Raw genomic sequence first — 25,016 nt, forward strand, 5'->3', positions numbered from 1 at the left:
GGGCCGCGCGCGGACCATGTATTTCCTGAGCGGCTGGCCCAAGAGGCTGCTCTGCGGGCCGCGGAGCCCGGCCGAGGCGCCGCTCCACGTCCAGTCGGACCCTCGGAGGGCGTTCTTTGCGGTGTTGGCCCCGGCCCGCCTCAGCATCTGGTACAACCGAGTAAGTAGACGCCGCGGTCTTTCCGCGCCGCTTGCTCCATCCCGACTTCATCCGAGAAGCCTCGGCCCCTTCCCGAAGTCACCCGAGCGCTCTCGGCCGAATCCCGGCTTCACCCGAGCGACCCCCACCCTGTCCCGACTTCGCTCGAGCAGCCCCATCCCCATCCCGACTTCACCCGAGCGACTTCAGTCCTGTTTCGGCTTCGCCCGAGCAGCCTCGGCGGGGTCGCGAGTTCACCCCGCGACCCCCGACCACAGACCCTCTCGAGCCCTCGGGAGTGCGCCGAGGGCCCTCGGCTGCCGGCGTCCCGGAGTCCTGCCGCAGCCGCGCACCCAGCACTGCGCTCACTTGGCCGAGCCCAGACTTGCCTCCTGCCCTCCTTCCCGGGAGCAAATTTGTTGAAACTTTACTCAGCACTCTGGCAGCTGTGGTGTCCCAGCTCCCCCTTGCTTTAAAGGTCTTGTTTTGGTGTTGAGGAAAGTCTGTCGGTCTTTACCCAGTGCCAGACTTTACAGCCCTGTAGTAACTGATGTCTAAAAACAGAGTTGGAGTTATTTTCAATATAAAGGTCTTGTTACTCAACTCCTCCCAACATCCCTTCCCCACTTGCAGGCTGAGTCTCATTCTCTGCTGTGCTTGGGCTCCAGAGAACTGCGGGTCCGGGTCAGCAGCAGAACGCAAATCTTTGCGGCATCTGGAAAGAATAAGACTTGGAGAGAACGTGGGGCAGGCGGAATGCGCGTCTTGAGTCCTGAGTTTTTCCTTTTTGTGTCAAAGTTCCTAGTAGATAAGAGAAATAACTAGAAAAGTCATGAGTGGGATACCCCCTATTCTGCCATTCCTGTTTACTGGAGGTCTGTAAAAACCACAGAATTCTGAGTATAAAATTGCCCCCCCCATCAGAGACAGTACTAATCGATGTCAGAGTGGTGGTCTCTTTTCAAAGATATTGGAGATTGATTGTGACCTTTCCCTTATTAGGTCTCTGAAATACTGATTTTAGTTTGGTTAAACCTTTCAGATCTCTGCTTGTTACTATTGGAATGCAGATAATGCCCTTGACTGTCCTTACATACAACCATGATAAAATGGATAGAATTTTGCATATCAGACTATTTGTTATTATGTTTTGGCTGACCTGATTTTCAAACGCATCAGAACATGGAAAGAAGGTTGCTATAAAATTCTAAGATCAATAATATGATACTCCGTTTGGTGCTTAATTTTTAAATACGTGTGTTGTGTGTCATTTGGTTCCTAAATGAGTCTCTTTTTCAACATACATTGCAACTGAATAACTTTTTATTTGCATGTAACTGTTAACTTTAAAGCTCATGCAGAAAGCATAATTAGAACTTGAACTTTATTTTCTAAAGTTAGTCATTTATTTAAATTGTAAAGCCTACTAAAATTGTACTTTTCTTACCTCTAAAAAAGAAAATCTGACTTATAATTTAGACAAATACAAGTTTAACATGAGGGATGAATGGACCAGAAGCCTGTAGGCTACCTTATTACCCCCCACGAAAGGAACATGAAAATGTACCTCAACTCTCTTAGGGATGATGTGAATAGTATTAAAATCTGTTGTTTGGTTTTGGAGTTAGATGCAATATATAAAAAAAAAAAAAATCAAAGGCAATTCTAGAACTTACAACTACTGCTTTCCTTCACACTCTTACTCTACACACACATCTGCTTTTCATTGAAGTGCGTGGGCCACTGTTGATAACTAATGTGTGAAAGTTAAGATTTTTCACACAGTCTCACACACACACAAATATAAATGCTAAAAAGTTATATATGGTATTGTGGTATTGAGTGAAAATTCTGGAATACCTTAGGGAGGTTAGTTACATGTCACTCTGGGTTTACATAATGGTTAACCTGGAACTCTGAGCACAAACTTTGTCACTTAGAAAATCAGGTTTGAATGAGGTGGTTCTAAAGCCTGATTATGTGGTTAGGTAAGTAGAGAACAGATGTCGGGCCCCAGCTTCCCAGTCTTCTCTTCCTGGGGTATGTGTATATGCCTTTTCTTTATTAAAATTTTTATTTTTTTATTTTTATGTTTATGAATGTATTGCATGTATGTATATGTGTACCCCTGTTGTGCCATACCCACGAAGGTCAGAAGAGGGTGTTGGAGTCTCAGAATTGGAGTTAAGGATGGTTGTTAGCCACCATGTGGGTGCTGGGACTTGAACCTGGGTCCTCTGCAAGAACAGACAGTGCTCTTAAACATTGAGCCATCTCTCCAGCCCGATGTCTGCTTTTTCTTACACTGTGAAAGAATTCATTTTAGTTTTCTCATTTCTAAATTTCCTATAACAATATGTATTAAAGTAAGTTTAGATAAATAATTAAAAATGAAAATATCTTGAAGTAGATCAAGGATGCTATCAGTTATACTCATAATTTGGAATAAATTGTTTTAAGATGTTTTCACTGAGAACGTGAACACTTTAATTTTTTTGGAAGGTTCAGGTTGCAAGGAAATTTTATAGACTAAAGTGAATCTTGAAGATACAAAGGATCTTACAGGGTTGAAGTGTTAGAGCTGCTTTAGGGCATTTGAGTCAGGGAAAGATGCTCAAAGGGAAGAGAGAATAAATAAAAAGATTTGCCTATATGTGAAAACTGATTACCCATGAGACTATGGAAACATTAAACCAAAATCTCTAAGAATAATGTATATATTTTATGGGTCTTGTAGTGAACTTTTATGTACCTTTTACAGCTACTATTATGTACCTTATTTGGAATTCCAGTGTTTTAGAGTTATATTTCTTCAGACTCACTTTCTAGCCAAATTTGAGAAATACACCATTGTGCTATTTGGGCTTGTTTATGAACAAAAGAATTTCTATAGATACTTGTACGTCTCCTTTTGATAAAGATTTTAAAATGGCATATTTTCTTAATAAAGTGTGAAGGGTTTATTGCTTTGTTTTCATTGTAATGTGTTAGTATAGATTTGCCTTTTCAACTTAGTGATTCTGATTTAGAGCTCTAAAATAAGTCCAGGAGCCAGCAAGATCTGGATAAATGATGGTAAAGGCACTTGCTGCCAAGCTCGACTAAAATAAATAAATAAATAAATAAATAAATAAATAAATAAATGTAATAAAATTCTGAAGAACTACTCAAGAGTCTATAATGGTATTATATATTTTGAAGCCCCAAATGGATGCTTGAAAAAGATTTAGAATTTGGCTTGGGGGCCCACCCAGTGCTTGGGATTAGAAGGATAAGGCAGGAATGTTTAGGCCAGCCTGAGCTTTGTGGTAAGCACCAGATCAGGCTGGGCTAGAGTAAGATCCTGTCAAGAAAGGGGAGGGGGTGATGGAGAAAGAGAAAGGAAAGGAAGGTAGGTTGGTTTAGTATTCATGTTAAGGTGAGGTGGCAGAGGTAGAACTTTATTGATGGGATGGTGTATTAGTCAGGGTTCTCCAAAGAAACAGAACCAGTAGAATGAATTTGTATAGAGATTTATCAGCTTAGCTCACAGGATAGAGTCCGAGTAGTCCAACAATGGCTGCACCATACTGGAGAGGCTGAGAATCTGTAGTCGCTCAGTCCACAAGGCTGGATGTCTCAGTAGTCCCAATCTGGTGCTGAAGGTCTGACAAATTCCAAAATATCAGCTAGTCTTCAGTCTACAGCAGCAAGATGAACTCACCAGCAAGAGAGAAGGCAAGCCACAAAAAGTCCCGCGTTCTCCTCTGCCTTGGTCTTTTATAACCTCTGCCATCAGAAGGTAACGCCCACATTTAGGGTGTGTCTTCCGGCTTTAGATGATCCAATCAAGAAGATCTCTTTCATTTCAGTTAATCTCAGATCCAATCAAGTTGACACCCAGGATTAGCCATCACAGATGGTTAATGTATTTCTGTCAAGAGTGTTATCAAAATATTTAGCTTAGAGGATGGAACTGCACTGTAACACAAAATCTGATTTGGTTTCAAATAATTAAATTACCTTGAGAAGTGCTTTTGACTACTAATTGTAAAAGGTGGCAGAACATGAAAGGAATGAAGAGGCAAATTATAGGAATATTTTGCCCAAAGATGTGTGTTAATATAAAGCTGAAATTGGCAAATCATCATTGTCTTACCAACAAATTATGTATTTGAGTAATGCTGAGCAGAAACTTGTATTCTTGTTGACGTATACTAATAATGAACTGTCCCTGTTGATGTGTACATGGAAAACACAATGAGATGTCTCAAGAAGCAAGCTGTAGGTATATAATTAGCTGTGTGTCCTCAAGAAGGCTGTTTAATTTCTGTTTTCTCAGGGTTCTCTTCTTTCTGTTCTGTTACCCCCAGAGAGCTTCCTTATAAATTTACAGGTTTGGCGTCTTCTAGGGTTCACTTTTTGTTAAAGGGTGAAGTTCAAACTCCTTAGTTTAATATCAGAGACATTCCCATCCAGGAATGCTCTCTTGCCCCACCTTTGCTTGTTAGTATATTATCTATCCTTCAGTTTCTGTTGCAATCGTTCTTTCTCTATGAGTCATTTCTTTACCTGCCATAACCGGAAGTGTTCCTTTGTGGATGAACTACTGTTTTGGTTTTTTTCTTCTAGCTTTATTGAAAATGTAATACTTAAGGTATATGATTAAGTATTCTTATATACATATACATGTGCAGTGATAACTACAGTCAAGCTAATATTAGGCACACCACTTCCCATAATTCCTTTGTGTGCAGTGAAAACATTTACTCCTGGGAGTTTGTCCTCTAACTTCTACATGCACACTGTGGCACATCCATGCCCCCTGTCATACACATGCACATAACAACAACAGTAATAATAAACTTAAAAATATCTACTCTCAGTAAATTCTAAGTATATAATATTGTTAACTGTAGTCACCAAACTGTACATTAGATTTCCAAAACTGCCTAGTCTTAGAACTGCAAGTTTGTATATGACCAAAGTCACCCTGTTTTCCCTAGTCCAACTTCTGGCAAGTTCCCTTCTGCTCTCTGTTTGGTATGTTGAGATTCCATATATGTAGTAGCTCATGCAGTGTGTGTCTTTCTGTGCCTGGCTATTTCACTTAAGATAATGTCATTATTTTTTTTAAAGCTGAATAACACTTCATTGTGTATATATATCACATTTCCTTTATCCACATCTGTTGATAATCACTTAAATTCTTTGCATATTATGATTGTTTTGAATAATGTAATAGTGAATATGGGCATGCAGGTAACTTTGTGATACTAGTTTCAAATCCTTTATATGTGTGCTTACTAATCTGGAAATGTATCTATATATATGGATGGATGGATGGATGGATGGATGGATCTATGGTAGATAGTAAAGGAGTGAGATCGTTAAGCCACATAGTTCTATTTAAAGTTCTTTAGAATGCTTCATAATGCTCTACATAGCTCCTATGCCAGTTTACAACCCTGCTAACAATGTCCAGAAGCTCTCTTTTCCTACATCCTTACCAGCATTTTATCTTTTGACATTTTGATAAAAACCATCCTAACAGTACAAAGCACTGTCTTAGGACTTTAATTTGCATTTTCTTTGTAATTAGTGATGGTGAGTTGTTGGGTTCCTCTTAACCAGTGGCTTTAAATTTATTTATTTATTAATATATTTATTTTGAGACAGGGTCTCACTATGTAGCCCTGGTGGCCTGGAACTCAGACCAAGCTGGCCTCAATCTCATAGAGATCTGCCTGCCTCTGCCTCCGGAGTGCTATTATTAAACGCTTGCACCAACACACCTGGCCCCTACTGGCTAATCCTATGTCTTTTGGGGAAAACTCAGTTTGTTGCTCATTTTTAATTTTTTTCTTTTTGCTATTGACTTTTATGAGTTTCTTCAGTGTCTTGGATAGTAGCTTCTCTGTTAGGTGTATGGTTTGTAAATATTTTGGTCTTTCCATAGGTTGGCTTTTCACTTCATCAATTGTTTCCTTTGTTGTGCAGGAAGTTTTAGGTTCATGTGGTCCTACTGTTTATTTTTGCTTTTGTTGTCTGTGCTGCTATCAATCAAAACACATTACTAAGACCAATATCAAGGAGCTTTCCTCTGTTTTCTCCTGGAAATTTATGGTTTACGACATACATACATTTAAGTCTTAGTTTGTCTTCAGTTGATTTTTGTTTATGGTATGAGTTCAGTTTTACTCTTTTCCATTTGAATGTTTAGTTTTCCCAGCACCATTTATTGAAAAGACTGTTTTCCCTTTTGTTTAATCTTAGTGTTTTGTTAAAGATTAAAGGACTGTATGTGGTGGTAGTACGGAGGGTGTTTGTTTGTTTGTTTGTTTGTTTGTTTTTCCCTGTCTGGGCTTTCTGCTCTGTTCCATATGGGTTTGTGTGTTGTTTTTATACCAGTGCCATATCATCTTCATTACTATAGCCATATACTTTGAAATCAAGTAGCATGATGGAGACTTTGTTTTTCTTGAGATTCCTGTAGCTATTTGTGGTCATTTGGGTTCTGTATGATTTTAGGATTATTCTTTACACTTATGTGAAAAATGATACTGGAATTTTGATAGGGTAATACTAAATCTATAGTTCACTTTGGGTACTATGGACATTTAAACAGTAGTCATCCAATCCATGAACATGGGGTAGCTTTCCATTTATTTGTGTATGTTCAGTGTTTTACTTTTCAGTGTCATCTCATTGGTTAGATTTATTGACTATCTAAATTTTGGATGCTATTTGTTTTTTTAAAAAAAATATTGAGAAGTTCAGACATGCGTATACAAGGTGTTTTGATCAAATCCATGCCCTATCCCTCCCTTCCAACACCTCTCTCATATATCCCCATCACTTTTTTCTGCCTGCCTCCCTTCTTCCTTCCCTCCCTCCCTCCCTTCCTGGGCTTTTTGCTACATTCTCCCCCTCTGAATAGGTAACTTAAAATCTTTTAGCGATTAGATAAGAGCTCCCAAATACTTTTGACATTTTTGACCTTTGGAACAGAGTAAGTTGCTAAGAGGCCCAAGGACATTTTGACTTTTAGCCAAGAAACTGGCTACTTTTCTTTGACCCAAATTGCCAATAGGGAATAAGGACGCAGACAACTCTAGCTTCTTCCATGCTGAACAGGGACACAGTGTGAGGCAATTGGAGTACCCCTTCAGTGGGTCTATCTAAAAGACTCCCAAATTGTATAACTTTTATCTCTAAGGGGAAAAGAAAGTCCTTGAATCATTAATAGGAGACGTGAAAGAGAAGTAAAGGCAAGAGTAATTAGCATTACAAGTTGTAGACAGGGAACTAGAAAAAAGTCAGAACAGGGCAAATTTCAAATGTTCATATTAGAGTCCATTGGGATGTCTTGATGAGAGCTTCCAAAAGCATCCCTTTATTGGGTTCCTCCTTATTTTCCTTTTGTCTTTCAAGGCTGGACTTGAGAGTGATGGACTCAGGATTTGTTTTCAAGCATTTTGATAGCTGTTGGGGTGGCTAGAATCAATGTCAGTTCCCTTTCAAAGGCTTCTAGATGGGGGAGAAAACAAATTTATCCATCATTTTAGAGCAATAGTGGGTTGTCTCCCTTAGCTACAGGTGGGGCACTACAGTATTGGAGACCAAGATTTGAAGTCTTAACATCTGAGCAGCACTTTCTGCTTAGAAACAAAATCATCAATGAGAAATAATTGTCTAAATAACATTTTATATGGACTTAAGCTCAATGTCTGAGAAATGTAATCCCTTGAACTCTAAAAAATTATATATACTGATTACTTTAATCTTTGGTTATACGTTCCTTTGGCCCAAATAAACGAATTTAATTTTACTGTTCAGGTTGTTGGAGGATCTGTTCCTTAGGGATCACATGGGCTTGGGAGGAGCCCCTGTCTCCTTTCTTTACCAGTTCCATCTATGTAAAGATAAGTCAAAGGTCCTGCTCAACCATGGCTGGCTTCACTTGGAAGCATGGAGGAAATGTTTCCTCTGAGTTGACGACCCTCCTCTTTGTAGACTGGGCACTGGTTCAAGTCCATCTGGTGGGGTCTCCATGGCCTCCCTGAATAGGAGGACAGGTGACTCACCACAGTTACGGGACATTTTGAGAGATGCTCCATAGTCCCCTGGAACTTGGTCAACCTTGGAGGGCAAGGAGCAAAAACTATCCTTTATGTCCCTCTGACTAGATTAGTATAGGCCTCAAAGTATGGCTGTTAAACATCCAATAAGGTTAGTTACACCAGTCTGGTACTTTTAATTACCATGTGCTATGTAGGTAAAGCTTGGGCAAAAACCAAACATTCTCAGGTAGACCTTGGCTAGACATATTTAGGTCCTTAAACTAGTCAATTAAAGTATGACCTTAGAAATTTTAAGATTATGTGTATATTGTTTTGGTCTCATCCTTTATATATCATAGCAAACCTACACAGACTCTCATTACTTGCTTAGGCTTTCTCATTTTTTCTATTTTAGAAAATCGGATGCTATTTATAAATGGAATTGTTTTCTAAATTTCCTTTTTTAGTTTGTTTTTAATGTATAGAAAAATAGTAATTTTTATGCATAGCTTTTGTACCTGTAACCTTACTGAATTTCTTGACTGGTTCTAACTTCTTTTGTAATTGTTGTGGATGGTGTTCTGTGTACAATAGTCTATAGACAATTTGACTTCTCCCTTTGCACCTCTGCTTTATGTTACAAGTTTTACATTCAGCTTAATTTTTCCAGCTGAATTTTAAGTTTCTAGAGGGCAGAAACTTACTTCATATTATCCACAAAGCACAGGCCTTTAACACTGGCCACTCAAGAGGCAGAAACAGGATGAACACAAGTTCAAGGCTTGCTTAAGCAACTTGGTGAGACTGTCTCAAAATTAAAAAAAAATTTTTTTAATTAAAAAGTGCTAGGGATATAGTGGTAGAGTGCTTGCCTAGCATGCATGACACTCTAGGTTTGATCCCCAGTAGGGAAACAACAAAACTTAGCATGCAGGTCACCTGGGCTGAAGTCATCTTCATTATTGAAAGGTTTTCTTAGGATACATAATTCTTTTCTTATGGTCTTCCTCTTTAGAACTTTAAATGATAACGTTTTATTGTCTTTTGGTCATCATTCATCCGAGAGTACAACTGTGTTTCCGAGAGAGCAGGAGGGAGAAGGCAGGAAGGGAGGAAGGAGAGGTTAATTTTGGTTTTTACCAGTTTGTGCCTTTCTTTGTATTTTTCTATGTGAAATTTGTTGAGATTTTTGAGCCTTCAGCTTATTTTTCAGTAGATCTGGGAGGCTTTCTGCTAACATTTTTCCACGTGTATCTTTTTGTTCCACTCTTCAGCTTCTGCTAAGTTGCTTGATGTGGTCCCTCTTATTTCTGGTGTTCATTTTAGTCCTGTCTCCCTCTGTTTTAGAATAATTTCTATTTTATTACAAATCTGCTTCTCTAATTCATAAAAACATTTGAGTTTTCTGTTCAACTGCTGCGCTTTTCAGCTCTAATTGCCATTTGGTTCTTTGATACAGTTTTGTTTTCAGATTTCTCCCTTCGTCTTCAGTCACAGAATATTTTTCCTTTAAATTTTTGAGCATAGTTATAATTCCTTTAAATTTTCTGTTAAAGTCAACTTCGGGCTCACATCTCTATCAAATCCTTTTGACTTTTTCCTCTTGCATATGAAGTTTTGTGTTTCTTTGTGTTTATTGGTTTCTTGATATTGTTTATAATATGCAGTATAATAGAGGCTGGATTTTGTTACGCTCTTGTATAGACTTGATATATGTTCCTACAGCCTGATGCCTTAGCTGAATTCAGGTTTCAAATTCTTTCCCTTGAGATGAGTAACACTAGACATCTTTAATTTTGCTTGCCTACCACTATTGCCTTTTCATAATGTACAGTAGAGGCTTACCCAGGTGTTTTTTTTATTGATCATCCTGTGACACTGCAGTGAGTTTTCAGGAGTATTTTGAGGTTGTTTCTGTTAGAGACACTCTTCCTTTTAGACTTTCCTCCATAACTTTCCAGCAGTGCTGCCAGTCTAACTTTGTTCTCCAACATCTAAAAATGGGCTGCAGCTTTCTGTCAATCTGAGCCAAGAATAGATTTGTACCTTAAGGGAGAAAGATGCATATTTGCAGGTCTCAACCTGCTCTGCCTGTCAAGGGAAGCTACCTTCCTAGGTTGTGCTCTAGTGTTTTGAAATATTATTTCCTATACTTTCATTGTTATCTACAGGAGGGTTAGTCTAATTAAATTGTTTTACCATTATCTGAAGTTACTCAATGGAAAATCATTTTTATATTTCTCTTTGGAGTGAACTGCACTACTTACCCTGATTCATCAAGATCTGTTCCACTGAAGTCTGTTGTGGCTGTTTTCCATTATTTTATTACTTAACAGCCTTTATTCTACCAAAATGAAATGAATATGAAAGTGTTTGAGAAACTGAAGTGCTGCACAGATGCATTTTCACATTGCTTAGAGTTTAATTGTGTGCTACTCGGTCTCCCTAGATTTCTGCTTACATACATTTTGTTTTCCAGAGTTGGTTATAACCTTTATAAAATTAGAGTATTTTGATTTCTGATACATTAAGTAGCACCCCATACTAGCCTTTAATAGGTATTGACTGAACTTTTTTTTTTTTTTGGTCCTTTTAAAATAAACTTTTAATTTAATTTTTAAAAATTATTTAGTAACCACATAGTTAGAAGCATTTCATTACAATAGCATTGACATATTCAATAACAGTTTCCAGAGCAAAGATGCATTTCTTTCAAAATTGGCTGTAAATTTTTAGGTTCACAGTTGAATTAATACAGTTATACAGTATTGTACTCAGTATAAACCCTGTAAGACATAAAAGTGAATGAAGTTTTAAAAAAGATCATTTCATTTTAAAATATTCTGTTTTATACAGAAAAACTTATTTTTAATGCAACTAACACTTAGATGTTTGCACATGTGTCTTTAGTCTCTGTATATCTGATTACTGCCAGTCACAGTCGGTTACTTTCTGAGATCCTTGGTACCTGAGAGTGGATATAAAATCATCAGGTAGGTTTCATTGATAATGTTTTTCAAATTTTTATGCTTCTTCCTCAAATATAACTCATTTTATTTATTTATTTTATGTCCATACAAAACACCCCAAACAATCTTATTCTATATACCTACATCCCAAATGGCACCCTCCCATAGCCGTCCCGCTCCCCTCCCCCCAGCCCATATACTCTGTCATCCCTGTTTAAAAAAAAATAAAAGTAAACTTTTTTAGACAGCAGTTTTAAGAGTGTCAACAAAATTGAACAGAGAGTACAAGGAATTCCCATTAACTGCCCATCCTCAAATAACCCATCCCGGTATCACACCTGAGTGGGGCATTTGACCCTACATTGATACATGATATTATGAAAAGTCCATATTTCTCTCTTGTTCCTCCTTGGTATTGTGCTTTCTGTGGGTTTTGAGAAGTGTAGAATGACATGTAACATATTATGTATGTCTTAGTTTTTTGTGACTCTTCCAAAATATGTGAGATAACTTAAAGAAAGGTTTATTTTGCGCCACTGCTTTGGTGGTTTCAGTCCATGATCTTAGCTTGTCTTAGCACTTTGGGACGTGCGGGAAAATGGTACGTGATGATGAGAATACACGACTCCTAGTGGCAGCTGGGAAGTGAAGGAAGGAGCAGAGAGGAGGGACCAGTGTTCCAGTAACTTTTCAAGGGCATGCCCCCAATGACTTCATTCCACTTTGCCCCACTTCCTAAAAGTTCTCCTACCTCCTAGCAGTACCATGTTCTGGGAACCAAACCTAAAACATGGGTCTTTAGAGGACATTCACAATCCAAACTAAAGCTTACAGAATACTTTCTGGCCTTAAAAATCTCTCAGTGCCCCACCTATTCATTTCCTTCTCACAGCCCCCAACGACTCCTGTCTTTTTTGTTTGTTTGTTTTGTTTTACTGGTTTCTCTAACCTTTTCCATATATTATATAATTGGAATTGGTTTTTCTTATTTATTTTTATCTTATGTGTATGAGTGTTATGCCTGCATGTATGTAAGTGCACTTGCGTTGGGCATATGGAGGACAGAAGAGGGTGTTGGATCCCCTAGGACTGGAGTTATGAAGGGTTGTTAGCTGCCATGTGGGTGCTAGAATTCAAACCTGAGTCTTCTGCAAGAACAGCCAGCATCTCTCTATCCCTATATAATGGGAGTTGTGTAGTATATATCCTTCCCAGTAATAATGCATTTAAGATTTCTCTATTTTTTTGTTCATGTCTTGATAAACATTTCTTTTTAGCACTGAGTAATATTCTGTTGTCTAGAACTGGATCTGCCATAATTAATTTATTCAGTTACTGAGGGTATTGTGGTTACTTTCAGGTTTTGACTGTGTGTGTGTGTGTGTGTGTGTGTGTGTGTGTGTGTGTATGAGAGAGAGGATCTTGACTGTAATGTCTCCGTGCTGTTTGTAATATTGCTGTTTTATTTCTTTTTGATTTGTTATTTTATGTGATGAATATTTTGCCTGCATGTATGTAAGTGCACCCATGTCATGTAATGCCTGTGGAGGCTAGAAAAGAATATCAGATCCCCTGGAACTAAAGTTAAAGATGGTTGTTAGCTACCATGTGGGTGCTGGGAATTGAACCTGGGTCTTCTGTAGGAGCAGCCAGTGCTCTTAACTGCTGAGCTTTCTCTCTAGCCCTAGTGGAAAAGCTTTGAGTTTCTCATTACTTTGTATAATTATACATGAATAATATATGTAGAATTTTTGTAGCTATTATCAAGTTGAAACTCTCAGTGGTTGTTAAATAAGTTCAGTGCTTTTTGAAAACTACCTTTATTGATACCATGATTTTTTTTCTTTTTTAGCCTGTTTATGTGTTATTAATTGGTTTTTGAATGTTGATCCAGCCTTGCATATCTGGGATATATTCTACTTGGTCCTGGTACATAATTCCTTTTGCACATTGTTGAATTTAATTCACTAATATTTTGTTGAGTATTTGTGCATCTATGTTCATGAGTTTTTGTTGTTGTTGTTGTTGTTGTTTGGTCTGTTGATTTTGTTTTACGTGTGATAGCTTTGTCTGGTTTTGGTATCAGGATAATGCTGGCCTCATAAAATGAATTAAGAAGGATCCCCTGTCCCCCTGCCTCATTTCTGTCTTCCTTAAGGCTGCAGAGAACTGGTATGATTTCTTTATATACTTGGTTTTTGTTTACCTATGAACATGTTTGAGGGTTGCTCTATTTTGGAAAGTTATTAATTAATTCAGTTTAGCTTATTCAGTAGAAATTTTAAAATACTTTGAGTGTTCTAGAAGTAATCTTTAAATTTGGTTCATATATGTTTATATGAGATATTATTAAAAAATAGACCTGTTTTCTTTCAGCCTAGTGTGTTAATTGTAACCTACAAGGAGCCAGCAAAATCATCTACTCAGTTTGGATCCTACAAGCAAGCTGAATGGAGGCCAGATAGCACCATGATAGCAGTGTCAGTAAGTAGATCTTTTAACTCTCGTAGTATTTTCTCAAGAAAATAAATCTGTTCTCTCATGTGATTTTATCTTAGTCTTTCGCACACAGCATTTGTGTCTGTGACAGGAACTGCTGTACTGATTTTCCTGTGCACACTCTCCTGCTGTCTCTTTTGCCTGCCTGTGCTCCTTGTTGACTCCCTTCATCCTGCCATCTGAACAACACTTGTACCTTTTTGTGTGAAATCTCACTTTCCTGTTTGTCCTTGAAGTCTGATCCATTTTTTAAACCTTTTGTCCATATTCACATGATACTCTTGAGCTTATATTTGAAGTTTTGCTCTTCATTTTGGAGAGTATTGTAAAAATAATGTGTTTTACATCATATACTTTGCAGCATACTGAATTCTGCTATCCGTTTGAATCTATTTCTGCACTTTTGTTCATTAGATGTACCTAGAACTGGTTAATTTTACCATTTTAAATTTATATTTTATCACTGTCATCTTCAGGACTATTATCACCTATTATCACGTGCAGTAGCTATGAATAGTTAGCATTCACTGAACACTTCCTATATGAATCATTTCATTTTCTTTAGCTCAGGGCTCTGAAGTAGTACTATTCATAATAGACAAATTTATTTAGGGTCTGCAAAGTTAAGTCTGTCCTTCTCACACTGTAATCCAAGCTGTCCTTAAACTCGGGAAATCTTTCTGCCTCAGCTTCCTGAATGTTGAGATTATAGACATAAACCCCTATGCTTGGCTTAAAAAATTAACTCTATCCAAAGGTACACAGTTAATCAGTTAATGTCATTGTCTTCATCATCTTCATTGTCTTCTCTTATTTCCTTTGTTGCTGGAGATCAAACCTAGGGTCCCATACCTGCTAAGCAAACACTTTATCACTGAGCTACCACCCCCCAACCCACAGATAATGTGTGTATGGAAAAAAAATTAATTTAAGAATTTATATTTTTATTTACTGTACTTTTTACCCCAGTCATGAGGATCAAACTAGTGTCAGAGTAGTGTTTGTCAGGCAAGTGCTCAGCCGCTGACTCCCACCACTGTCCCTTACTACTACGCTCCTATGCTTACTTATCTGTCTGCTTGCTTTCGTTCTCTTTCTAGTCCATGATATATCATGTTGACTGGGTTACTCATCTGAAAATGTTCTGAAAGACCAAATATACCAAGGAGTTCTGGACTGCTAATAGCAGAGTTGGTAGATTAACAACAAATTCTGCCTGTTTGGTGTAGCTCAGAAACTAAGGATAGACTTTACATATTTAAATAATCAAAACAAATCAAAGTACATTTTGTCATATTTTAAAATATATATTTAAATTTCAATGACTATAAATAATGTTCACTGGAACATAAAGATACTCAAGTATTTGTGTGTTGTCTGTGACTTTTTGATACTACAACAGCAGATTGAGTTGAGTAGTGGTAACAACAGCTATACGTGATGTTCTCAAAGCTTTACTCTGTTCAGTACACTATAAATCATTGCAACACAGTGATAACTTCTTTGTATTTCAAGTGTCATGCATACTGTGACATTTTATGTTATTTTTATTACTAGTGCATACTGATTTCAAAAGAATGGAAGAGAAAAATGTCGTGTTTTAAACCACATTCAAGTCCGGATTTTTTTGTTATTGAATTAGATGGCAATATATTGCGTGTATTATGCAGTGCATTACACTAAAGCTGTGCCCAAAGAATGCAATACATGTGTTGTTATCAGACTAAGTGTTCATGGTATTTCCCATTCATTGAAAGTAATAGAAAAATTAGAACATTTAAAACAGTACTTTTATCACATCAGAATTTCATTACAAGAATAAATACAAAACTGCATTCAAAGTAAAACTGCTTGGCTCTTGACGAGTTAGCAGACGTTACAGTACTGCTCTGCTGTAGTTGATTCAAGTGATCATGCTGGGTATGGGGTAACTGAGAATTACCGTGTATAAATATCCTATATAGAACTCCCAGTAAATAAAATATTCAAGGAAGTTGAGAAAACTAATTTAGTATAAAAGCTGAAAAGGAATCCACTAAGATGTATATTAATTGATAACAAAAATATATGTGTAAAAGAAAAAAATTTAGTTGGACAGACATACAAAACTTGTGAAAATATAAGGCTTTTAAAGCCTATGACTATTGTATGTTTTTATCAGAGCTAGAAACCAAATATCCTGACTTGTGTTACCCTACAAGTGTTTGATTGCTTACTAATGATAAAAGTTTATTGGAAACTTTCTTAGCTTTGGTTGAAATTGACATTTTCCTGTACTTGAAGAGTTACCTTCTGACATTAAGTAGGCTTTGAATGACTGGAAAATAGCTGCTTTTGTGTGTACTGGGATTGAACATAGAGAAACATACATGCCAAGGTAATCACTCTGCCACTGAGCTATACTCCTAGCATAGAAAATAGCTTTTGCTGCAGATTTAATAAAAGCTTATTGAGTTCAGCCTAAAACAATAAACCCTCATCTGATGGTGAAGTCATTTCAATGACAACCAATAAAATTGTTTAAATCATAACCTAGTATCAGATTGATTTGGATACTTCCAGTGCTCCTACAAGTAAGGAAAAGAATATCTACGTCCATGCAGAATTAGGAGAAAATTTGTTTTCTGAGTTTGTGTAACAGTTCCAGTAACATTTTTATGACACTCATGCAAGTGCAAAGAAAACTTTGGTAGTTGTGGAGAAGAGAAGTTTTGCTGTGCATGGGATCATACACCTGTAATCCCAGCACTTGAGAGACTAATATAGGGTTGCTACAAGTTTGAGGTAAGGTTGGACTATGTAACAAGTACTAGGCCAGCCAGCAAGACTCTGTGTGTGTGTGTGTGTGTGCGCGCGCGCGCGCGTGAGAGAGAGAGAGAGAGACACTATACTCATGAAGCAAGTTGTCAGGTATGATATCTGTAAATTCTCATTACTGGCCAACATAGATAAATTTTGCAATCAATTTTGATGACCAGGAATAGTAACTTTAAAAATTTTTTTGATTCATTTATTTTTATTTTATGTGTATGAGTGTTATATAAATATATCCGTGTCGTGTAGTGCCTGCAGAGGTCAGAAGAGGGCGTTGGATCCCCTGGAACTGGAGTTACAGATGGTTGTTAGCCTCCATGTGGGTGCTGGGAACTGAACCCGAGTTTGCTGCAAGAACAGCCAGTGCTTTCAACCTCTGAGCCATGTCTCCAGCCCAATACTCAGCTTCTTCACCTTGCTTCTCTTACTCCTTCCCATGTCAACCATGGAAAAGTTCTTACCCCTATTTCACCTTCTTTCTGTGCCTCCTGACAGACTCTGGTTCTTCCTTTGGTATGACATGTTGTATACTTTCCTCCCCAGACTATAAATGGCAAACTCACAACACCTGAATAATAATAATAATAATAATTAAAATGTTAGTAATGATAAGTGGCCCATGGTTTTCTTTAGCTAATTGACTATATTGAAGCCTATAGGTTTAATGGTTTGGGTTAATAATTTCAATACCTGGACTTGCTTGGGGATTGCTTTTGTCATATTCTTTACTTGTAATTGTTTCTTTGTATTTTTTTTTTTACAAATTTTCATTAATACTGTATTGTAACTTTGGGAACTAAATTCTCCCAGCTTTTCAGAGATTGTTAGGTTTTGCTTATTGTGACTTCTCCCAGCTACTTGTGCAAAATACTTCTCGTGTGTGCATTCTTAGTAGTTTCTCTTCTGTTGGCAGCTAGTTACTTAAGGTTTCTTTTAAGTCTTACAAAGGAGTGAGAAGGATAGTTCCCCCCCCCCAAATCTACTCTTGACCTAGAAATCACACCAGCACCTGGGAGTGCTACCTCCCCAGTTATCAGAAGCAACAGTCAGCACCCATAATCCTAAGTGTTGGAGGACAAATAATGTCCACTCATACTCCAAGACACACCTGACAAAGTGGGCCAACTACAGAAAGCTAAATTGATAAAATTTACCAACCCTTTATCAAGCTGTTTTCTGGACATTGCACATCTTCCACTTAGATATGGACTTCCAAAATCATTATTTTAGACAATTCTTCTCAGTTCAGTTGTTTTGGTAGATGAATGGATTTTAGAGCTTCCTATGCTATTTTCCCTCCAGTCTTGTAAATTTTTTTATTTATTTGTTCTTTTGTTTGTTTATTTTCCTTTTTGATCTTTTAACCCAGCTGGACTGGAATTTGCTCTGTGGACCAGTCTGGCCTGATCTCATAGAGATCTTCCTGCTTCTGCCTTCTAACTGCTGGGATTAAAGGTGTGTACCTCCACACCTGACTTGATACCTGTTATTAATCATAGTTGAAAGTTGTGAATTGAATACATGAAGTCCAGGAGCAAAATGTTCTCTAGAGTATGTGTGGGGTAGATTGTGTATAGTTACTGCCCCCCCCCCCCAAAATCATTGAGTTTGTTTTAAAAACATGGTGGGAATATTTTCTTTTTAGTGGTTTTATGAAAATATTTCTAGCATTTTAGTTGGATTTTATTTATTTTTCTTTCTTGACTCTTTTGAGTAATTAGTAAACTTATTTTGATACAAAAATTCAAATTCCTGTGTGCAGTGGCAGTTGTAACTGCCAAGCTTAAGAATCAAAGTTTAGCTACTTGTGCCATTTTATGCTTTCTTTTGAGGATTCTGAACTGCTCAGTCTACTGAGGTGAGGTAATCTTTCACAGAAGGACCTGAGGATTACCTTTCCTAGTATTCCACTCTTGTGCAGTGAATTACAGCCATCTTTAGTCTTATTTATAAGACAGATACTCTTGGTAAGACTTTGGAAACAGCACACACCGTTCTCTTTACCAGTTCTTTCTGATTGTTCTTTCTCCTGCCTCAAGTAGTCTCCTCACATCCCTGTCCTTATTGGTAATTGTGAATTACTGCTCTTTGTAGTTCTTTCTGTCTCATATTTTGTCACATGAATTCTACCTCTAAGAGCTTTATTTTTCTAGGACTCCTAGCTTCATCTCCCAACTTGAGTCTGCCAGGCTGTGCCTCAGTTTCCTTTCTCAGTGTTATGACTTAGAAATTCTCATAAGGTTGTAAGCTAGGTAAGTGGAAAAGGGCCCACCTTCATTTCTCACCTTTCAGGGATGACAGACTTTCATTGCTTGATTTTTGTTTTGAAAATAATTTTTTTTTGTTTGTTTGGTTTTTTTGAGATAGGGTCTAACTGTGTAGCCCGGCTAGCCTAGAAGGCCTGGAACTTGCTGTGTAGACCAGGCTGGCTTTAAACTCAGAGATCCACCTGTCTCCCAAGTGCTGGGATTAAAGGCATGTGATGCCACACTCCACTGGGAAAAATAATTATTTTCGATGAGTGTTTGTTCGTGTCAAAAAATACTCATCACACATTTTCTATTTATGCATTTGTACAGATGTACAAACAGTATGTTATTATCTTGGGAGAACAGTATGATTTGGGTGACTAATTTGATGTGTTTTGTTATTTGAACATGTATAGTAAATATGAAAATGAAAATACACATAATTTACAGATCAGTGTGAAGAATTTAGATGTGCCAGTCTGTTATTTTGTTGTTAGTTGAAAAGAAAGTAATTTAGTGAATATTGGATGGTTGTGTGTGGGTATGTTAGCAGAGGGAATTGTGATTGTTACCTAAAGATTAAACAGTACCTACATGCTTTATTTACAGTATTTGGAACTTATAAAGAGAAAGGTCATTACAACGCTGCATAGTAACAGTGGAGATCCCATGGCTTAAGGGACAAAATTATTCAAAGGCAGAACTGTTAAAGAAATGGCAATGATAGGTGCCATTGAGATTTACAAGTGTATAACATTGGGGATACATACAAAGTCTGAAATACAAAGTAGTAAATGAAGACGTTTTGTGTTTTCATCTGGTGTATTGTGTGTATATAAAATTTCAAAATGCTTGTACAAAATGATGCTATACCCTCCCTTTCATTATAGTCTTATGTGTGATTTATTTTCTGAATATGTTATTAGATAGTCCAAAGTATTGAACTTTTTGGCCTTTAAGTGGATTTTAAACATTTGTATATAAATAACTCTTAAAAACTACTTTCCCAGCCCTTGTAAGGTGGCAGTAAAGTTTAAAATATGGTGATTATTTTGTAACGGGTAATAAAATAGTACAACTTGAAGCCATTTCCTTTCACTTTCATGGTCTCCCATATTGTAGGCATGTAAAATTACCATGAAGAGTAATCCTTCAGAAGGATAATCCTTTCTGAACAATGTTTATCTTGTTTCTTTTGTATCCTAGTAAGTTAAACTACAGTTTTTGAAAATATATTACAGAATAGTAAAGCTTAGAGTTAAATGCCAGGTCTGGCTTTGCTGAAGAATCTGTTTCCGCCCTCTTTCCTTTGAGTGAAAAACAGGATGCTAATACTGGAAAGAAATGTGAAACCCTGGATGATTGCTTTGATTTTGATTGTTTCTACTTTTGGTAGATGCCTGCTTGCCTCTAAAATGATAGGAATTTAATGTTACTATATAGAAGCTTGGGAAAAATGTTTGCCACTCTGTTCTTGAAAATTTCTTGTAGAGGCAATTATATATATATTATTTTATATATTTTATAAATATATAAAATGGCTTGAGCTTTACAAGTTATAGATATGTACCACAGTCATATAATATTGTTTGTATTTTTAAAAAATAAGATCCAGGGATTTAAATTTTAAAATTATTGCTAATTCATGCATGTTTTCTGGGCATGTGTGTGCACATGTGAATGTGATGACTATGGAGGCCAGAAGATGGTGTCAGATCCCCTGGAATTGGTGTTGTCAGTGACTGTGGCTGACCATGTGAACCCTGGAAACTGAACTCAGGTCTTTTGCAAGGGTACTAAGCACTCTTAATCACTGAGCCATCTCTCCAGCCCATTTGTATTATTTATATTTTATGTGTATGAGTGTTTCACCTGTATGTGTTTGTACATGAACCCAAGTTGTGCAGTGCCCATGGAGGCCAGAAGAGGGCATTGTATCCCCCTGGAACTGGAGTTAAGGGTCATTGTTAGCCACTGTGCGGGTGCTAGGAACTGAACCAGGGTCCTGGAAGAGCAACCAGTGCTCTTAACCTCTGAGCCATCTCTCTAGTCCCATGTTTGTATTTTTTTAAATTGTTGTTGGTTTTGTTGTTGGGCTGACTTTGTTTTTGAGACAGTCTCATAGGGTAGCCCAGGCTGGTCAGGATCTTGTGGTAGTACTCCTGCCTCAGCATGAGGCACCACAGCTGACTACATTAATTTTTTTATAAATACAATTTCTGTTTTTATAATACATAGTTTTTAAATTAAGATGTTCACACTTAAAAAAATCAGATTTTTTTTTTTTTTTGTCTTTTTGGGACAGGGTTTCCCAGTATCCCCAGTGGGCCTGACTCTCACTATATAGACCAGGCTGGGCCTTGAAGTTACAGAGATCTGCCTACCTCTGCCTCCCAAGTGCTGGGATTAAAGGCGCGTGCCACCACACCTGGCTCAGATGTTCATATTTTTGAAATTGGAGATTAACTCTAGTTAGCTGATACTCAAATTTTGAAAATTCAAGGTTTGTTTTTGCTTTTGTTTTTTCAGTGTCTCAGGGTGTGCTTTATAGTAAGTGGCAAAAAATTTATTAAGTATGTAAGTATGCTATTTTGAAGTATGTAGTAAAGTTATTTGAGTAGACTCAAATAATTTTATACTTATACTATTTGGTAGTGTGTCGCTTTACAAGCTTAGAATTATTTGCCACGTTTTTACAGAGTTCAAAAAGTGTTTTGCAAAGTACTCATCTTTTGAGTTACACAATTATTTGAGAGTATTCATTTTCATAATATTTTATAAACTATTGATTTGTGTTATATAGTTTATAAAATACTTTTAAATATGCTAAAACCTTAAAATGAGCTATATTAAAATTCATTCATATAAAGAGGCTATAATTCTTTAAAGGAAGGTTAAGAGTGAAATTTCTATGTATAGTCATATATAAAATTAAAAATTTGTGACAGTTGTAACACTGTTTAATTCATGAAAATTTCTCTTTCAGACAGCCAATGGCTACATCTTGTTTTTTCATATTACATCTTCAAGAGGGGACAAACACCTCTATGAGCCAGTGTATCCCAAGTAAGTTTATTGACTTTCATTCTTTTAGTACATGGGTTGCATACTTTATATTTAGAAAAATACTGTATTTTCGGGTTGGCTAAAGTTACTAAGATACTAAGTTAAGTCAGCATTTCTAGAATGGTGCTTAAGAAATAACCAGGGTCTTTGAACTGTCATTTCTTTTTTTCTTTTATTTCATGTGTATGAGTGTATTACCTGCATGTTTGTAAGTACATCTATGTCATGCACTGCCTTTGTAAGAGGGTGTCAGATCTCCTGGAACTGGAGTTACAGAGGGTTTTTAGCTGCCATGTGGGTGCTGGGAACTGAACCTGGGTCCTCTGTAAGAGCAGCCACTGCTTTTAACCCCTGAGCCATCTCTCCAGCCCCTGAACTGTCATTTCTTAAATAAAGAAATCCAGTTAAATAATTCTGGGAATATTGACAAATGTGTTGCATCCTTTCTTAGACATTCAACATTACTATTAATATAACTTTTTAAAAAAATTTGTTATTTTTATTTTATGTGTATGAGTGTACTGCATGCATAGAAATGTACCCATGTCTTGCAATGCCTGTGGAGGTCAAAAGAGGGCATCAGATCCCCTGGAACTGGAGTTACAGACAGTTGCTAGCCGTCATGTGGGTGCTGGGAATTGATCCTAGGTCCTCTTGAGCAGCCAGTGAGCTCAACTGCTGAGTCATCTCTCTGGCTCCGATAACTCTTAAGTCTTCTATTCTCTAGCCTTTATTAGGGAGAACTGAGAGATCATAAGAAGAGATCAACTGTCAATCAATTATAGACTTCTTTAAGAAGCCTGTGTTTTTATGAATGCATAGGAAAAAACAAAAACAACAACAACAAAAAAACCCACCCAGACAGTTGTTAGCACTTGGAGAACATAAACTCTTGCATTTTAAATCTTTAAACTGTGTCATTATGTTTTGCATTTTTCCTCCATTGCATACTTTACTTTTAAAGTAAAACAATATATACTTTTAAAGCATGACATCTTTTCTTTAAAAAAAAGGCTATAAACTAGACATAAATTTGAGTATCCATCACATTTCTGGAAGGTAGAGGATATACAAAGTTTAGTAGTTAAATAAGAAATTAGCGAGCGTGCTAAATAGTTGAACAGATAGTGCAGTGATTAAGAGAATTTGCTGCTCTTGCACAGAGCCCAGGTTTGATTCGCAGTACCCACATGGCAGCTCACAACCATCTGTAACTCCAGTTCCAGGGAATCCAATGCCCTTTTCAGGCACCAGGCACAACCTTGTGCACATACGTATGTGTAGGCAAAACACATTCATACACATAAATTATAAATAAATAAATTACAAAAAAATTTGTGTTAAATAAAAGATTTCATTTGAAAGTTTTATTTCTGAAAATTAACAGGAAAAATTATTTTTAAAGCAAGTATGAAAATTAGGAAAAATGTTTTTAGTCAATAGACTGTTCTACATAAAGGAGTTATATAAATTGCTAATAAGTACAGAAAAACTATACTAGATAAATAGGTAAAAGCAGTCTCATAAGAGGAAATAAGGTGCCTGTAAACACCAGAGAAACTGTTCAGGCTCAATATCCAAAAAAGACATCAAATTCAATAATTTTTTTTTTTTTTGGCCTTTCTGAGACAGGGTCTCCCTGTAGCCCCAGCTGTCCTGGAACTCACTATGTAGACCAGGCTGGCCTTGAACTCACAGAGATCCGCTTGCCTCTGCCTCCCGAGTGCTGGCATTAAAGATGTGAGCCACCACACCTGGCTCAATAAATTTTTTTAAATCCCACACATTTTAATGAACAGGGATATTTACATATTTTAAAATGATCACTCAGTAGAGGAATAGTAAATCTTGTGTCGCACACTTCTGATAGTAGCTATACACAAAATGTGATAATAGGAAGTTGGTTAGCAGGTTTTTTTGTCAGGCTTCTCTAGTATACATATTAAAGAGGGATTTGTGAGACTGACTGACATGATTCTGTCTGAGTAGCCCCCAACAATGGCTGCCTTCATACTGGAGAGGCTGAGTCCACAAAGCTGAAAGCCCCTGAGGTCCCAATCTGGTGCCAAGGGCCAGAAGGACTCTTGGAGAGCCATTGGCCCTTAGTCTGGGTCTTATGTCAGCAAAGGACAGCAGCAGCAGTGTAAATGTATTCATCAGCAAGAGGCAAAGATAAGCAAGCAGAAAGCAGCAGCTTTTCCTGTCTCCTCATCTGCACTGGGAAGGTGCTGGCCATTGTGGGAGAGAGCTTCCCCCATTCAGCTCACCTTCCAGGAAATACCGTAAAACCCACCCAGAGGCAGCTGATTCCATATCTAGTCAAGTTGACAACCAAGATTAATCTGAACCACAGCAAGTTAGCTGATATATCTGTCTCAAGTAAGATAGTATCACTATAGTGTTTTGGAAAACTATAAACTGGAGAACTTGAGCATATTATAATGCCAAGTGAAGAAACACATCACACAAAATGATATGTCTATAATATATGTAATATGACAACTTCTTAAAATAACAAAGTAAAAAAAGTGCAAGATCTGGGTTTCGTGGCATATGCCTGTAATCTCAGCACTGCCTGGAGTATGTAAGTGAGTACTAGGGTGAGGAAGGCTGGGTAGCAATAACTTGTCCTTTTAAATTAAAGAAAAAAAAGACAATGGTCTTGTCCTCTGTCTTTCTCTTATCTTTGTGCTGGCCCCATTCTGTTCCTTTTCAGCTATAGCTGAGTTTCTTCTAATGTGAGCAAAAGTTTCTTTGTTCCTTTACCCTGAATGGTGAGTTCTCTATAGGAAATAGCATTTTCAGGCTGGAGAGATAGTATACCAAGTTCAGTAGCCAGAATCCATGTTAAAATGCCAGGGGTGGTATCATGTGCTTGTCATCCCAGCACTGGGGAGGTGGAAATAGGCAGGTCCTTGGGGATTGCTGGACAGCCAACCTAGACTGCTTGGTCCCTCTGACACCCTGCCCCCAAACACACACACGCACACACACGGGCACACACACACACACACACACACACACTTAACATTTGGGGCCTGTGTAGTTGTCCAAGCCTTTATCCAGCACTGAGAAGGCAGAGGCAGGCAGATCTCTGAGATGGAGGCCAGCATGGTCTACATAGTGAGTTCCAGGCCATTTGGGGCTACAGGAAGACCCTGTTTCAAACAAACAGACACACACGCGCATGCACACACGTAACATTTGGGGCCTGTGTAGTGGTCCAAGCCTTTATCCA

At 37.5% G+C, this 25,016-nt stretch overlaps 1 protein-coding gene across 2 annotated transcripts in view; it reads left to right on the top strand.

Annotated features, from left to right (window-relative positions):
* The first annotated feature begins 6 nt into the window (after nt 1–6).
* Ric1 (RIC1 homolog, RAB6A GEF complex partner 1) overlaps nt 7–25,016 on the top strand; it is a 103,130-nt gene continuing 78,120 nt past the window's right edge. For both annotated transcript variants that reach the window (XM_008851190.3, XM_017802740.2), the window contains exons 1-3: nt 7–160; nt 13,527–13,634; nt 21,699–21,778. In XM_008851190.3, coding sequence (XP_008849412.1) covers nt 17–160; nt 13,527–13,634; nt 21,699–21,778 — 332 coding nt within the window. In that variant the 5' untranslated portion in view covers nt 7–16. The remainder of the gene's footprint in view (nt 161–13,526; nt 13,635–21,698; nt 21,779–25,016) is intronic.

Source organism: Nannospalax galili, unplaced genomic scaffold (assembly GCF_000622305.1).
Source record: "Nannospalax galili isolate Female #2095 unplaced genomic scaffold, S.galili_v1.0 scaffold86, whole genome shotgun sequence".
Lineage (NCBI taxonomy): Eukaryota > Metazoa > Chordata > Mammalia > Rodentia > Spalacidae > Nannospalax > Nannospalax galili.